Source organism: Plasmodium malariae (assembly GCF_900090045.1).
Source record: "Plasmodium malariae genome assembly, chromosome: 4".
Classification (NCBI taxonomy): Eukaryota; Apicomplexa; class Aconoidasida; order Haemosporida; family Plasmodiidae; genus Plasmodium; species Plasmodium malariae.
The window spans coordinates 245,750-262,359 of record NC_041778.1 but is presented as its reverse complement, the minus strand read 5'-3'; the positions used below and the strand labels follow the sequence as shown (position 1 = coordinate 262,359).

The 16,610-nt window shown below is 27.3% G+C and overlaps 4 protein-coding genes across 4 annotated transcripts; 1 reads left to right on the top strand and 3 right to left on the bottom strand.

The window, feature by feature from the left end:
* Positions 1-521: 521 nt before the first annotated feature.
* On the top strand, positions 522-2,261 carry PmUG01_04014300 (conserved Plasmodium protein, unknown function; the record flags this gene model as incomplete). Its single annotated transcript, XM_029003135.1, has 4 exons — positions 522-1,336; positions 1,484-1,548; positions 1,713-1,778; positions 2,134-2,261. The coding sequence occupies 4 exons, from the start codon at positions 522-524 to the stop codon at positions 2,259-2,261; spliced, it is 1,074 nt and encodes a 357-aa protein (XP_028859598.1).
* Positions 2,262-3,260: 999 nt separating this feature from the next.
* PmUG01_04014200 (conserved Plasmodium protein, unknown function) lies at positions 3,261-8,234 on the bottom strand (the record flags this gene model as incomplete). The annotated part of the gene is given in 3 exon segments (XM_029003132.1): positions 3,261-6,986; positions 7,000-7,095; positions 7,110-8,234. The coding sequence occupies 3 exon segments, from the start codon at positions 8,232-8,234 to the stop codon at positions 3,261-3,263; spliced, it is 4,947 nt and encodes a 1,648-aa protein (XP_028859597.1).
* Positions 8,235-10,855: 2,621 nt separating this feature from the next.
* On the bottom strand, positions 10,856-13,074 carry PmUG01_04014100 (apicoplast RNA methyltransferase precursor, putative; the record flags this gene model as incomplete). The annotated part of the gene is made up of 4 exons (XM_029003131.1): positions 10,856-11,139; positions 11,344-11,395; positions 11,670-12,107; positions 12,781-13,074. The coding sequence occupies 4 exons, from the start codon at positions 13,072-13,074 to the stop codon at positions 10,856-10,858; spliced, it is 1,068 nt and encodes a 355-aa protein (XP_028859596.1).
* A 1,007-nt stretch (positions 13,075-14,081) lies between these two features.
* Positions 14,082-15,761, bottom strand: DDX47 (ATP-dependent RNA helicase DDX47, putative; the record flags this gene model as incomplete). Its single annotated transcript, XM_029003130.1, has 1 exon — positions 14,082-15,761. The coding sequence occupies one exon, from the start codon at positions 15,759-15,761 to the stop codon at positions 14,082-14,084; it is 1,680 nt and encodes a 559-aa protein (XP_028859595.1).
* Between the last annotated feature and the right edge of the window lie 849 nt (positions 15,762-16,610).

Genomic DNA, 16,610 nt, shown 5'->3' with positions numbered 1-16,610 from the left:
TTTAGCCCCTTTTTTGCATTTTATATTTGAGAGGCATCAAAGAGGAAGTGCGTACTTAGAAAAAGTTAAGAAGAGGGAACAAGGGGAAATAATATATAATATGGTAAGGCATTGTATGATATGACGAGATATGACCTGTTATGGCGTTATATAATACAATATGATACTAAAGGATATGCTAAAAATAAAGACAAAATAAAGGCTAATCATGGAAGCGATAAAATTGTTTAAAAAGGGCACCAAGTGGAATAAAATATAAAAAAAATTTATAAAAAAAAATATAAAAAAAAAATATGAACAAAAAATATGAACAAAAAATATGAACAAAACATATGAACAAAAAATATGAACAAAAAATATGAACAAAAAATATGAACAAAAAATGTGAACAAAAAATGTGAACAAAAAATATGAACAAAAAATGTGAACAAAAAATGTGAACAAAAAATGTGAACAAAAAATGTGAACAAAAAATATAAATAAAATTATAAAAATAAAATGTAAAAAAAAATTTCCACATTATGGACTATTGTATGCAAAGACAAGATTACAATTACGCTAGTAACACATACTTTGAGAAAAATAAAAAAAATGAAAAAAGCGAGTTAGTATGTTATGTAGGAGAAGCTTGGGAAGCATTGTTAAACGCATTTGTAAAAGGGAAGAATGATGCTGGAGAATTCAAAAAGGACGAAGAGAGTAACATTCTGGAAACTAATATAATACATAATAACGAAAAAAAATTATATCCTTTTATCTATATATTTGAGATGATAACTAAAAAAAATGAAATAAGAAAAGAACAAATGAAGCATACTATTTTTAGTGTCAACAGATGTGTAGACTTTATTAATGATATATTTTTTCTTGTAAAAGTTTTTTATGAAACGTATCTTTCTAAACAACATGGCAGTACACTAACTAAAAACGTGTGCACACTTATATTTGTATGGTTATTATTTTTATGTGTTACGTCCTTTTTTACTTTCTATTTGCGCAAATTTTTTATAACAAATGCCATACCTGATAAGCACAGAAATTTATTTACATTACTTAAAGTTTTTAAAGAAATAAAGACTGTGCCACCAAGTGAAATCTCTATTTTATATATCTATGACAGAGTGCAACATACATACTTAATAATAAATAAATTTTTTGAAGATATGCCTCAGTTCTTCTTGTGTCTACTATATATTTTGCTAAATGGGAAAGACACATTTCTCATTATTTCTATGTTATATTCAGTAGTTTATTTCGTTTTCAACATAGTATATCATGGATTAGACCATAACATAGTCAGATGGTTGCACGTCTTCTTTTCGGCTTATTTTTTCGAGTTAATTGGCAAAAATATTGAAAAATAAAAGAAAAAAAAAGAAAAAGCAAAGCTAAGCGATGAGAACTAGTGTAAGCTACATGAACATGCATGCAAATAAGAAACATTTGATCGAAAGTGTGCACTTTTTTTTTCTTTTTTTTTTAGGGACTCATTCATTGAGTATGACGCTGCACCGACTAATAAATTGTTTTCTTTGTATGCTTTTTTCGGTAAGAAACAGGAAAACAATCATATATTTTTGCGTCATTGAATTGTATATCCCTTTATGAATTATCTTTGTGTGTTGAGTTTCATTAGTACCTTGTTTCTTTTTGTTTCGTTTGACACTATGTTTGCCCCACCCTCCATTTGTATGGGAATATATTTTGCGCAGTTTTCCTGGCGTCATCTCTCTTTGCCCTGTCCACAAAAAGGCTAGTCAGCAATTTTTGGGTACCGCGTAATAAAAGAGAAAAAGGGCAAAAAAAAAAAAAAAAAAAAAAAAAAAAAAAAAAAAAAAAAAAAACAACAAAACAACAAAACAACAAAACAACAAAACAACAAAACAACAAAACAACAAAACAACAAAACAACAAAACAACAAAACAACAAAACAACAAAACAACAAAACAACAAAAATGCTTGCAAAATTTAGATAGGAGGATATACTTTTGCAGTATCCATGTGCTGACTTGGACGGCAAAATTTTCATAAAAGAAAATGATAGTATTGAAAGCTAAGTTTTAATGATAAATTTTTGAGGATAATATTTTTTTTTTTTTTTTTTTTTATACTTCTTCTTCCCCTTTTCGCAGTTATTTATTTTCAATTTTCAGTACTCTTTCTTCTATCACTAACATTTCTGTTAATATATTTTTATATTTGTTTTCTCTCAAAGCAATATTTTTACCTAAACTCGTATTTCTGTTTGTGCGACCAATAAAAAGAGGTAAAGGAAGTATAACTGTAAAGGGAAACTAAACAAGTACATAAATAGATCCATTCAAAAGAGGAAGACAACGGTCAAATTATGGAAGAAAAAAAAAAAAAAACATTGACTAATTTTTTTAAATGAAGATAAAATTCAAAAAACGAAAAAAAATTAAAATAAAGGGAGCAGTAAAATATGTTATATGCACATGCGCAGTTTATGCCGGGTTAGAAAGCTGATAAGGGGAAAATATTTCATGTTCAAAAATGAGAAATATATTTTAGCTAGATGTTGACTGTTCTTAATTCGTGAATATGTTTTGTGGGGGTAAATGAGATTATTTCTCTCTACTTACATGCACATGTACATTCATCTGTACATACGCATATATATATATATATACATATACACTTGCGTGTGTGTACCGCCTACCACCTCGGCGGGCTTTTGCTTAATATGATAGTTGAAAAAACAATGTTATCATTATTATAATTATTAATATTACTGCTTGTTTTTTCTTTTTTCTTTTTTAATTTTTTTTTTTTTTATCATTATTTTTCATATAATTTATCTATTCATACACCAACATACACAAAAAAAAAAAAAAAAAAAAATGTAGCAAAATGCAGGAGTAAATGGGAAAGAACAACCATTTGAAATAAAAAAAAAATAACAGAGTAAAATAAAAAGTGGAAATAAGTAACTATCAAAATGTGACACACAAAAAAAGGTAGGTGATCTTGTTTTCTATTCCTGGAAAGGCTATATATATATATGTGTGTGTGCATACATATACACGCAGTTATGTATTTCCAACGGTAAAAATTACACGGACATACATGTGAAGCACGAGTAAAAAATCAACAAAAAATTAAAAATGCACGTGGTAAGTAAACTAATAAATTGTGATATATTAAAATGATAAATTTTTTCTTTTCTTTTTTTCTTTTCTTTTTTTCTTTTTTTCTTTTTTTCTTTTCATTTTTTCTTCTAAGAAATGCATCCTTTTTTTCACTGTAATGCGGGGAAGTCGACATCATATCTTTTATGGTTCAGTAACATGTTGTCGCTCCCTCTGTCGAATCTTTTTTCGTATAAGGATATATCTCTACAGTAGTCTAGGTCATTGATTAGGTAAGGGGCGTAATACGATTGATGGGGGTTGTTCATTATATTGTAATTTACATGGTTGTTATGCACATTGACATTTTGCACGCTTCCATTTTGAAGCATTGTGTTATGAATTGCCTTGTTATGCATTGCCTTGTTATGTATTATCTTGTTACGTACTTTACCGTTACGTACTGTGCCGGTATGACTATAGGTAAAAGGCCTGTTGTCGTCCATTTTCATATCTACGTTTGGTGTAGGGTATATAACATTATTTATTTTGTTCACAGGGAGGAGGGGTCCCATCGTTATCACCACATTATTATTATTACTACTAATATCAATATTGTTATTACTGTTCACATTAAGGCCATTGTTCATATGAATACTATTGTTCATATTAATGTTACTGTTCATATTAATGTTACTGTTCATATTAATGCTACTATTCATAAAGCCATTATTATTGTTACAATTATTGCTGCTGTTTTTGGGTGCGTTTTTCTTTTTTCTTTTGTTCATATATTTTTTCTTTTTCCCTTTTGGTTGTACATTATTTGCATTAATATGGAGAGACATCTGTGTTTTCTTTTCCGTTTCACTGGGTGTATTTGACACGCACAAGTTGTTCGTATGAACAATACTATTTGCAAATTTCATGTTACAAAAAAATTGTTTATCTAAGTTACTGTTTAAATTATTTGTTAAATTTTCAGGAGCATGTTCATCCATGCGGTCGTTTTGAATGAAATTATTATTCTCAACACTCACTTTTTTGAGTGCTTTTTGTTTGTTATTACCTCCATTGTTACCACTGCTACCGTTATAAATGCAGCTACTGTTATTAGTGTTATTCGTGCCCCTTTCGACGTTTGCCTCTCCACTTTTTTCTTCTTTTTTACTTGAACAATTTTGAAGAGCACTTCCATCGGGATGCCATACATTTTCCTTACTTTGAATATTTGGTTGTACCAGAGTTGTGTTTTTATTTACATTGTAATTACATTTTTCTCTATCGGTGTAACTGCTACAATTGATATTATTATTGCTACTATTGCTACTATTGCTATTATTGCTACTATTGCTATTATTGCTACTATTGCTATTATTGCTATTATTGCTATTATTGCTACTATTGCTATTATTGCTATTATTGCTATTATTGCTATTATTGTTATTGCTGCTACTATTTCTATTACTGTTATTATTGTAATTATTATCCATCTTTTCATTTTTGTTATTAACACTGTCATCTTCCATTTGCTGTCCAGTGTTGTTGTTGTCCTTACTAAAACACTTAAGGGGGATAGCCATCTTATTGTTTTTATTCTTTTTTTTCTTCTTTTTGTTGTTCTTACTATTGTCATTGAAGCTGTTCTTGTTACTGTACATGTTATTGTTGCTATTTCCGCTGTGATTATTATTGCCACTGCTGTTAATGTTAACATTTTCCCCGCTGGTAGTGACCTTCTCGGCTTCACTTACAGGTCTTTCACTATTTCCTCCCTTGAAAAATGGAACCTCTTCTAACATGTCGTTTATACCATTCTGTGTTCCTTTTACATTTTTCTTTTTCATATTAACGTTCCAATTTTTAGTTTTATTGAGGCATATATTTTGCTTTTCCTTCAAATCATTATGTATTTTACTGTTTAAGTTAATGTAGCAATTTTCATCCTTCATTATTGGGTGTGGCATAAAAAAAGAATCTATTTTTTCTATTTTTTTATTCATATCGATATTTATTGTGTTTCCGTTTCTATTTCCTTTAGTATTTATGTTCTTATTTATATATATGTTATTTGTGTTATTTAAAAAAATATTATTGTACAAGGTATTACTCATTTCGTAAAAATTTTTATTCCTGTTATTATACGAATTACAGTTATTATGTGTCTTTGCTTTATCAATGGATGTCTTACAGCTATTTTTGAAATCGTTGTTATTCTGTCCAAGCATTTTATTCTTATTACATTTTCCACTGTTACTAATGGTACCGCTTATTCCGCCACTTATTCCGCTACTTATTCCGCTACTTATTCCGCCACTTATTCCGCTACTTATTCCGCTACTTATTCCGCCACTTATCTTGCCGCTTACTTTACCACCTATCATGGTGGGAACGTAAGGATTACTTTGATTGTAAGTGTCGAAATATTTACCGTTTGTAGACGTAACGGTGCCAAGTGGACTTAATGCACCCATCTTCATAAAGCTCATGTGATTAGGCATATTATATAAGTAATTCGGGTAAGGCATATTATTATTATGATTACTATTATGATTGCTATTACTATTACTATTCATATTATTCATATTATTCATATTATTAATGTTACTATTAATATTACTAATATTATTGTTCGTATCGTTGTAGTAATACGAAAGGGAAGATAAATCTCCTGTCGGGTTCATAGTACACATAGAAACATTACTATTAGTATTATTATTACTTTGTATATAGTATTGATTAAGAGTATTATTATTTGGTAATATATTATTATAAAAATTGTTCATAAAAACATACGGATCATTCGCATTTTGCATGTTATTAAAGTATGTACTACAACTTACAGGATTATAATTTCTGTAATTCATTTTATCTCCTTCCACTTTTAAATTGCTTTTCTTTTTATTAAAATTTGAAAAAATGCGTGCCCTTATTTGGTTATACTCCTTTTCTCGTTGTTCTAGCGTCTTCTCCCCCTTGGCACTGCAACCACTTCGATATTTTTTACCGTCATTAATGCGATTACTAATACTAATACTGTTATTGTTATTGTTACCTTTGCTATGCTCATTATTATTGTTGTTACTACCGTTGTTACTACCGTTGTTACTGCCAATGTTACTGCCAATGTTACCGCCAATGTTACTACCAATGTTACTACCAATTTTACTACCAATATTATTTCCAATATCACCACCAATATTATTACCAAGTTTATCACCAATATTATTACCAAGTTTATCACCGATATTATTGCTGTTTGCGTTTTTACCATTGTCGTTACTGGTGCCCATACAAATTCCAGTGCCACTAGCGTTAAAGGGAAACAATTTATTACGCGAGTAATTTTCGTATGTCATCTCGTTTCGCTTCAATAGTTTGAATTTCTTCCTTACTCCTTTGCTACTTTCGGGTATATCTCCTCCGCTATTCCGTGCAAGTGGATTATTAGCATCATCCATGGTTAAATGTTTATCATTACTTCCACTTGTTAAAGGATCCATATCCATAATATGGTAGTTATCTCGACATACTGCAGATTCTTCCTTTTTTTGTAAACATTTTTCCTCTCTTTGAAGATTATTTTGAAAATTCTTTTTTTTCTTTTTCTTTTTTTTAAATTTACTATTATCCGAAGTGTATGTGCCATCCGCTGAAGCAACTTCATTCGCGTTGCTCACATTACTGGGAAGGGATTGTTTCTTTTCATTTTGACTTTCATTTTGACTTTCATTTTGACTTATATTTTTACTTTCATTTTGACTTATATTTTTACTTATATTTTTACTTTCATTTTGACTTATATTTTTACTTTCATTTTGACTTATATTTTTACTTATATTTTTACTTTCATTTTGACTTATATTTTTACTTTCATTTTGACTTATATTTTTACTTTCATTTTGACTTATATTTTATATTTTTACTTTCATTTTGACTTATATTTTTACTTTCATTTTGACTTATATTTTTACTTTTGTTTTGATTTTCATTTTGACTTATATTTTGACTTATATTTTTACTTTTTCATTTTTACTTTCATTTTGACTTATATTTTTACTTTCATTTTGACTTATATTTTTACTTTCATTTTGACTTATATGTTTACTTTTGTTCCTAGTAATATTTTCGTTTTTTCCCATCTCTTTCTCCGCTTCACTTTGCTTCTTCGTCTTGTTGGCATTACCCTCAACTTGTTTAGCATATGTATTTACATTCTGCGTATCGATATCTTCAATCTTTTCTGCGCATGTATGACTTTTGTGTGTGCTCTTCTGATACCATACCTTCCCGTTAGTATTATAACCCACTTCATTCGCCTCGCATTTACTATTATACGGGTCATTGTAACTGCCGCTACAATCGTCACTGTAATTGCAAAGACCACTACCACTGTTGCGCTTACCGCTTCCGTTGCTGCTATGAATGATGGTATTTCCACCCCTTTCTACTATCTCCTTCTCTCCTTTTCCCATTTTTTGAAGAGGCATATTTATCCATTTGGAACTATAACTTTCGCTCGTACTTTCCTCTTTTACTTTTTCACTTCGGTCTACTTGACCATTAATAATACCTAAATTTTTTTTTTTAATTTTTTCATCATTTACCATCCCCTCTTTTGAATTATGTGCACATTTATTAGTAATTGCATTATTTCCCATACATACATTGACCTCATTGGAAGGGGATGAAATGTAATTTGTACAAGCAAGTGTTTCAAGTTTACTCTTTGACGTATTAACGCTCTTCTCATTTTTTCCATTCCTTTTATTCTTTGGCAATTCAACATCTTTCTCCTTTCCACATGTTACTTCTTTCTGATCTGATAATTTTTGCTCTTCCTTCGTTCTATTATTATAGTTTTGTTTTGTAAAATTTTTGGAAGCTAATAAACAACTACTGTTACTATTATCGTAGTAGCATTCACTCTTATTGTTACCACCATTATTCTTATGGAGTTTGTTCCTACCTTTTTCCTTTCGCCCTTTTTTCTCTTTTTCCTCTTCTTCTTCCTCTTCTTCTACCTGTTCTTTTGCTATTTTTAAATTCTCATTTTTATGCTCTACCACGTTTGGGGTTATATCCTCACCTGGTTTCTTACTCTTTTCATTTAAATAAATATTCTGTATTTTCCCTTCAGTCATTTTATGTGCATTTATATAAACGATGGGTTAATCTACTACTGCTACAATTGATACGTTTACTGCTTCTTATATTACTACTACTATTATTATTAATATTATTAATATTATTATTATTAATATTATTATTAATATTATTATTATTATTAATATTATTATTATTATTATTATTAATATTACTATTATTAATATTATTATTAATATTATTATTAATATTATTATTATTATTATTATTATTATTATTATTATTATTATTATTATTATTATTATTATATTATTATTAATATTATTATTATTATTGTATTTCTTCTTTTTTTTTATTGATCTCTTTGAAAAATTGAAAACTCGATTAAATCTTCTTATAGGGTACTTGTTACTGAAAGTGGGCGTACACACATGTACATATGACCCGTACAATCCAGCTTCGATAATGCCTAATACTAAACTTTCCACTATTCCTATTACTGCTGCTGTGCCTATTTCCTTTTTCTTTTTCCTTTTCTTTTCTTCCTCTTTTTCTACTTGCTGTTCTTACTTTCTTGATGGGAATATATCGAAAAGAAAACTGTACAACTCATAATGAAATAAGGATAAAGAAAATTCCTGTTCATGTTACTTGTACTGTGCAATACTGTATTATGGATATACTATCTGCTGTGCTTCTATAGTATGCTACAGTTACGCTATACATACACGTACACAAATATGTACACACATATAAGTACTTACATACATACAAGTACATATATACATATATATATATATATATATATGCTTCTATTCCGTTTTAACTATTTTTTCTTTTTTTTGGAAAAAATGAATCATTCGCTACTTTAAAATATGTGCACAATTCAACTAAATGAGGTTTTGCTTTTTCATTTTAAACCATGCACTACTATAAATGTTTTTCAGCTTTGGCTAAACAGGGTACACAAGTAAAGATGATATATTATGTACGTATGTACAGGTTCTGTACATATGCTTTTCCTTTAAGTCATTTATCCCGGTCGTTCAGGAGAAGCTTAAAATTTGCTGCTCAGAAAAGTGGAGTATATATAACATAAGATATTAATAAACATTTCTTTTTTGTTCTCTCTTTTGCTGCACCTTTTTCCTTTTTTTTTTCTTCTCCTTTATCTTTTTCCTTTTTTTTTTTTTTTTTTTTTGTCCTTCAAATTGGAAATAATTATCAAGCGGAAGAAGAATAAGTTATGAGTAAATAAAAAATTAATTTATATTACGATATTTTTTTTTTTTTTTAAAAATACATACATAAATAAAATGAAAAAATAAAAAGGCGAAATAACAAAAATATACACACTTAAAGGTAAAGGGATAAAAACAAGAAAGGTAAAAACGTAAAAACGTAAAAACGTAAAAACGTAAAAACGTAAAAACGTAAAAACGTAAAAACGTAAAAACGTAAAAACGTAAAAACGTAAAAACGTAAAAACGTAATAACGTAAAAAGGTAAAAACGTAAAAACGTAAAAACGTAAAAACGTAAAAACGTAAAAAAATTAATTTATAAAAAATTAAACGATAAAAAATTTAACAATGAACAAAATAACTATAAAAAATTAAAATGCGAAACAGTAAAGCAGTTGAAAAATTAAAAAATCAAAAATTTTAAATAATAAATTAAATATTATGTTAAAGCATACAAAAATAAGTTCGAGTATGAATACCGTTAACAAAATTTATGTGCAAGTATAATAGCGATGCGCGTACAAGAATATACGTCAGGTACTCATTATGCATTTATTGAAGGGAAGCGTATATATATTTTTTCAAATATAAAAAAGTAGTACACTATTATGTTCTTCTAGTATAAATAAAAGAACTTGAAAATTTTTCAAAAAAATAAAAATTATTTACAGTAAAAATACAAAATATATATATACATATATATATATATATATATATATATATATATATATATATATACATATATACATATATATATGTATATATATATACATAGCACTTATGATTAACATATACCACGGATACAATTTAAAAATGCTCTATGGGTGGCATATGTTGGCAGCATATATATGCTTAACCCATAGTAGCAATATTATACACAAACAAATATTTTTGTATAATCTACTTAAAAATTTGGCAAATTTGAAAAAGATACATTGAAAAGAAAACAAACAAACGGCATGAAAAATGAAGCGAAAAATATGGCAACAAACGAGGGAACAAAAAAAAAATTAAAAAAAAAAATTAGTTATTGTGTCGATGAATTTTCATATTATTGGCTCTTAAGGAATAGTTTTTAATAGGGGAATCTTATGAACAAATAGTACAAATGTGTATTGTATGTTGCACTTGTTTATACTAATTTGTACGGGCATATACTCACGTATATATTTATTTATACGCTTGTATATGTGTACATGTACGCGTAATGTATGCAATAAATTACTTAATGTGTTAGAGGCAAGTGCACGTAAGTTCCCTGGAAAGCATGAAAAAAAAAAAAAAAAAGTAGGGGGGGGAAAAGAAAAGCAGGCGAACAGGTGAAAACGAAAGTTTTATAATTATATTGTTTTATGCTACAGATACTTCATTGTGTGCCCTTGTAAAAATGCCTATTACTCGTAAGCTCAGAAACGACTACAACAAATAAGAAAGAAAATGATATAACAATATTGAGCATACATTGTTTACATTAAGACTATCTACAGTTACATTGACGCTTTCTATTGGCAAATCCTTATTAATAATTTCATTATTACTCACACTGTTTATATAAATATTAGCGTCTGACTGGTTCATTATATTTTCACTTAACCCCTTGGATTCGTTACCTAATATTATTAAAACTCTGTCACTTTTGCTTATTTCAACATTTTTCAACTCGATTAAATTGTTGCTTGTCCTGTTACCCTTCAGGCAGCCTAGCAATATTGGTAGGAGCGAAAAAAAAAAAAAAAATAAAATAAAATAAAATAAACGAAACAACGTAAAGTAAACAAAATGAAACAAGTAAAATTAATAAAGTAAAAAAATAAAAATAGCAAAATGAAAAAATGATGAGAAAAAAAGCATAACATGTGTGCGTACAAACGTTTCTGTGTGCACACATTTTCATGCAACGTTACCAGTCGAGTAAATTTTAAATCCGTTTTGCTTCATTTCACTCATGAAGTTGGCCTAAAAAGTGGGATAATTTTTTTATAGTATAAAAAGAATGAGGAGAATATAACAAAAAAAATAAAAAATCAAAATAAAATAAACAATATATAACAAAAAAATAAAATGAAAAACAAAACATAATAAAAAGCAAATAAAAAAATGAAACAGGAGTTGTAACAAGAAGCATAACATTCCTCCTTTCTACTAAGGATAAAAAAAAAAAAAAAAAAAAAAAAAAAAAGCTAGCTTGAGGGTTATATTTTATTTTACATTTGCTTTTTATTTTTCTAACCATATGATTAACATGAAAGAAATCCAAAAATTCAGAGGCACCAACACTAGAATGAAGAATAGGAGTGTCAATTTTTATTTTATTTTTTTTTTCTCCTTCTTTTTTTTTTTTTTTTAAAAATATAGTATTCCCCCCAAAGAAGAAAATTGACCTACATATATTTCCAATGTTCATATTATCATACACATCATGTAGACAAACAAATATCTTATTGTTTTTTGTTTTATTACTTATATCTTTTATAAAATGTTTGTAATTGTTCATATAACGATAATTCCCTCTCATTATTATGTTATTGTGTGGAAACCCACCTACTAGTTCATCCATTTTGTGCTTGCTCATAACTTTCACTTCAATACCTCTTTTTTTTATCGTTTCGAATATGTATTCATATGTTTGTTTGTGAGTTTTTTTTTTTAACTTGATGTTGCTGTTTATCTGTAGCGGGATGGGAAAATAGAAAAAAAAAAAAAAAAATAAAAAATAATAATAATAATAATAATAATAATAATAATAATAATAATAATAATAATAATAATAATAATAATAATAATAATAATAATAATAATAATAGTAATATAATATAATATAATAGTAATAGTAATAGTAATAGTAATAGTAATAGTAATAAGTAATAGTAATAGTAATAGTAATAGTAATAGTAATAGTAATAATAGTAATAGTATAGTAATAGTAATAGTAATAGTATAGTAATAGTAATAGTAATAGTAATAGTATAGTAATAGTAATAGTAATAGTAATAGTAATAGTAATAGTAATAGTAATAGTAATAGTAATAGTAATAGTAATAGTAATAGTAATAGTAATAGTAATAATAGTAATAGTAATAGTAATAGTAATGGTAGTAAATAACGCATAATGAATGAAAGAGGATAAAATAAAGTAAAACGAACTAAACATACATGAGAGATGTAAAGACACGTATGAGATTTGCATAATGCGGGAAAGCGGGCCCATGTGCAAGCATATTTGTGTACGTGCGGGTATGTACTGATATGTATAAGTATATATTATATATATATATATACATATACATGTTGGAACGGTGTTGAGGGACGAAGGAATGTTCTTAATGTCCGCTTCCTATTACCATGACGCTATTGATGGTTCTCTCATTTTTCTTAAGAACGGAACACACCGAATTTAAGCCATAAATATAATCTACATCATTTTGGCCTTGATCACAAAGGAATTTATTCCTCTTTATATTTAATGATGCAATATTTATTTTATCCTTATTGAAGGTATATAACTTGTATGTCTTCGTCTTTCCATGAGTGCGCCTTCTCGTTATTCGAGTTATACTTAGATGTACATTGTTATTTATTAATCGCTTTGCACCCAAAAAAAAAAGAATAAAATAGTTAGCAGTTCTTTTTCTCATGTGTTATTTTATTATTTTAAGTTTTTATTTTTTTACAATATTTTATTATATGATTAATTTTTCTATTACCAAGTATGCGCACGTTAATTTGGTGAAATATCTTTGAGTATATTGTAACTCGTTAAATTCTCTTCATGCTAACAAATTTGACGAATGTGTACCAAAAAAAAAAAAAAAAAAAAAAAAAATAGCTAGCTAAATAGATATAAAAGGTAATTTATTTCAAAGTTGTATTATTAATACACCAAATGGAATACGCTAGAATAATAAACGTTATTTTGGTTTTTATCTGTGATGGGATTATTCCTAAAAAAATTGATATACAAAAAGAATAAACTAAAAAATGGAAAAATTAAAACTTTAAAGCAAAAAGTATAAACATAAGTAAAAAAAAAAAAAAAAAAAGAGAAGGGATGGGACGTGAAGAAAAGCGGAGAGAAAATAAAGTAAGAGAAGAAAAATTTCTGTTATTCATTTTTTTTTTTTTTTTTTTTGAGGTGTAATTTCAAAACACTTCAATAAACTTACATTACAGTTGTTTTCTTATATGTTGGAAAAAGAATTTAAACGAATAAATAATTTTGGCTATTTCGGTATATAATTTTAAAATGAGTAGAAAAAAATTATGGTTTAAAAGCATAATTTTTTTTTTTTTTTTTTTTTTTTTCCAACTAAATATTGATAAAAACAAGGAAACGTTTTAAAAACAATCTAAAAGAGTGCATACATATGTATATATAAATGTACATCTCAGTACGTATAAACATACATAAGAGTAACATTAACTAAAAACGAGACGATATTTAATTATATTTAAAAAGTTAAATTAAAAAAAAAAAAAAAAAAAAAAACGCTACAAACATACGAGTGGTGCGCATACACAAATAGAACAGAAACATAGGCATGCATAAACGTGGACATGTGCATATTACACATACGCATGTACATATATACATATATTTATATTTATGTGTGCACATTTCTTTTTTGTAAGTTTAGCATTCCCCCTACTTCTTTTTTTTGAATTTGTTTTTCCTGAAGAGATCCTGGTTCTCTTTCATCTCAATTTCGGCCAAGCGGAGTGCTTCGATTGTCTGATCGTTGTACAATAACACATCATTTTCATCCAGATCGGTAAATTTTTCAATTTTTTTATTTAATTGTTTTTCAATAACTAAGAAGTTTTCGACATCATACTGTGTAACAAAAGTAATAGATTTGCCTGTTCTCCCTGCCCTTGCTGTTCTTCCAACTCTATGAATATATTCTTTACATGTACATAAATCAAAATTGATAACAATCTTAATATCTTTTAAGTCTAGTCCTCTAGCCCCGACTTGTGTTGATATTAATATATTGTACCTATTACTTTTGAAAGAATTTAAGCTGCTTAAACGTTGATTTTGTGTTAATTTACCATGTAAACAAATAGATTTCAAGCCTAGGTTTCTACAAAAAAAATTTATTTTTTGTGCTGAAGCACAGGTATTTGTAAATATAATTATGCTTCTACTTTCAAAATGAAAACAAAGACTACACAAATATGTGTATTTATATTTTAGTGGTATAAAAATATAATTTTCCACTAATGTGCTAACTGTGCTGTATTTATTGGATACTTCAATTTTAACTGGGTTTTTAAGAGAAGCTTTTTTTAATTTTGCTACACTTTTTGTCATAGTAGCAGAAAATAAAAAGGTTACTCTCTTATGTGGTAAAATAAGTAATAATTTATTTATAGAAGATTCAAAATCTTGTGATAATAATTTATCTGCTTCATCAAAAACTAAATATTTTAAATTTTTTAAGTTAAACCCTTTAGTATTATTTAAGTGATCAAGAATTCGACCTGGGGTACTAACAATAATATTTGGTTTTTTTGCTAAATTCAATGACTGAGTAACTATATCAACTCCTCCAAATATTGTACATATATTAATTAGTAGATTAGATCCTAAGGCCTGGAAATGTTGAGCTATTTGTATACATAATTCTCTTGTAGGGGATATAACTAGAGCAAAAAAACTTTGTTTGTTATTCTTTAAATCTTGTAATATAGGTATTATAAAGCAAGCAGTTTTACCACTACCAGTTTCGCTTAATCCTATGATATCTCTTTTTTCAAAAGCATGTGGTAATATTTTCTGCTGAATTAGCGTTGGCTTCTTCCACCCCATCTCATGTATGCTTTCCAGTATTTCTTCACATATATCCAGCTCCTCGAATGTTGAAACGTTCAGGCTCCCTTCATCGTTCGTCTTCCCGCCCCCATCACGATCATAACAAGTATCATCATTATCGTTATCATTATCGTAATCATTATCTACTTTTTGTTCTTCCTTTTTTTCTCTCTTTTCCTCTTCTTTTTCTTCCCTTCCATGAGCATCATTTTTTTTTAGCTCCAAAGAGGATAAACTACTATCCCTCAAGTTGCTTCCTACGTTGTCCTTATTTTTACCACTTCCACCTTTTTTTTTTAACTTTTTCTTGTTTAATAATAATTTCCCATTTTTTTTGTTTACATTTTTTTTTTTTATCTTAATTTGTTCTTTCTCTTTTAACTTACGTTCATATTCGTTATGCATTTGTTCGATCTCCTCCTCCTCGAACATTTTATAATTTTTATTTAATTTTTTCTCAAAATTTTTTAAAACATCACTCGTGTTATAATTTTTGTAATACTTCATATTATGTTTCCTTTTTTTTTTTTTTTTTAAATTTAAAAAACAAGGGGGGGGGAAAAAAGAAATTATGGAAAATTTTTACATACAGCTGTTATTTAATGCCATACGTGAGTACTGAATGAGGAAGAAGTTAAGAACTCAATGGAGCGTAGTTTGAAAGTGCCAAATGAGGGTTATATCGTAATATGTATGTATGTATAAATATATTTGTATGTATGTTTGTACATTTGTATTATGTATATTATATATTTGATGTTATACATACTGTACTGTTCTGCACGTTTATGTTTATGTATGTACAAAGAAATACATTTACAGCAGACATAACTATAAAAAAGCATCACTAGAATATTTGATAAAGTCAGAAGTTTCAAAAATTAAGGAGCAAAAGAACGTGCACTACAAAAGTGAGATATCTTCACTTCAGCTATCATGTTACAACACTGCAAGAAATATTGCAATATTTTGTCACATGCGCGAATACTTGAGCATATATGTATATATATATTTATGATAAATGAATATATATATATATATAATTATATGCATGTATAAGAGTATGTATATATATATAATTATATGTATAAATATATATAAACGTATAAAAATATTTAAAAAAAAAAAAAAATTTTTACTCTTCTTTTGACGAATTTATTTAACTAGGGAGAGGAAAAATAAGAACGTAGCAGTATTTGTAGTGATTTTTTTTTTTTTTTTTTTTTTTGTTACATTTATGAACTTTAAAAATTTTGTAAGTTAAAAAAAAATTAGCAAAATTTATCTTCAAAAGTAAGTGTTCTACATGGTTTATGTTAACTGAAAATTTAGGAGCTATTCATACGAACGCAAATA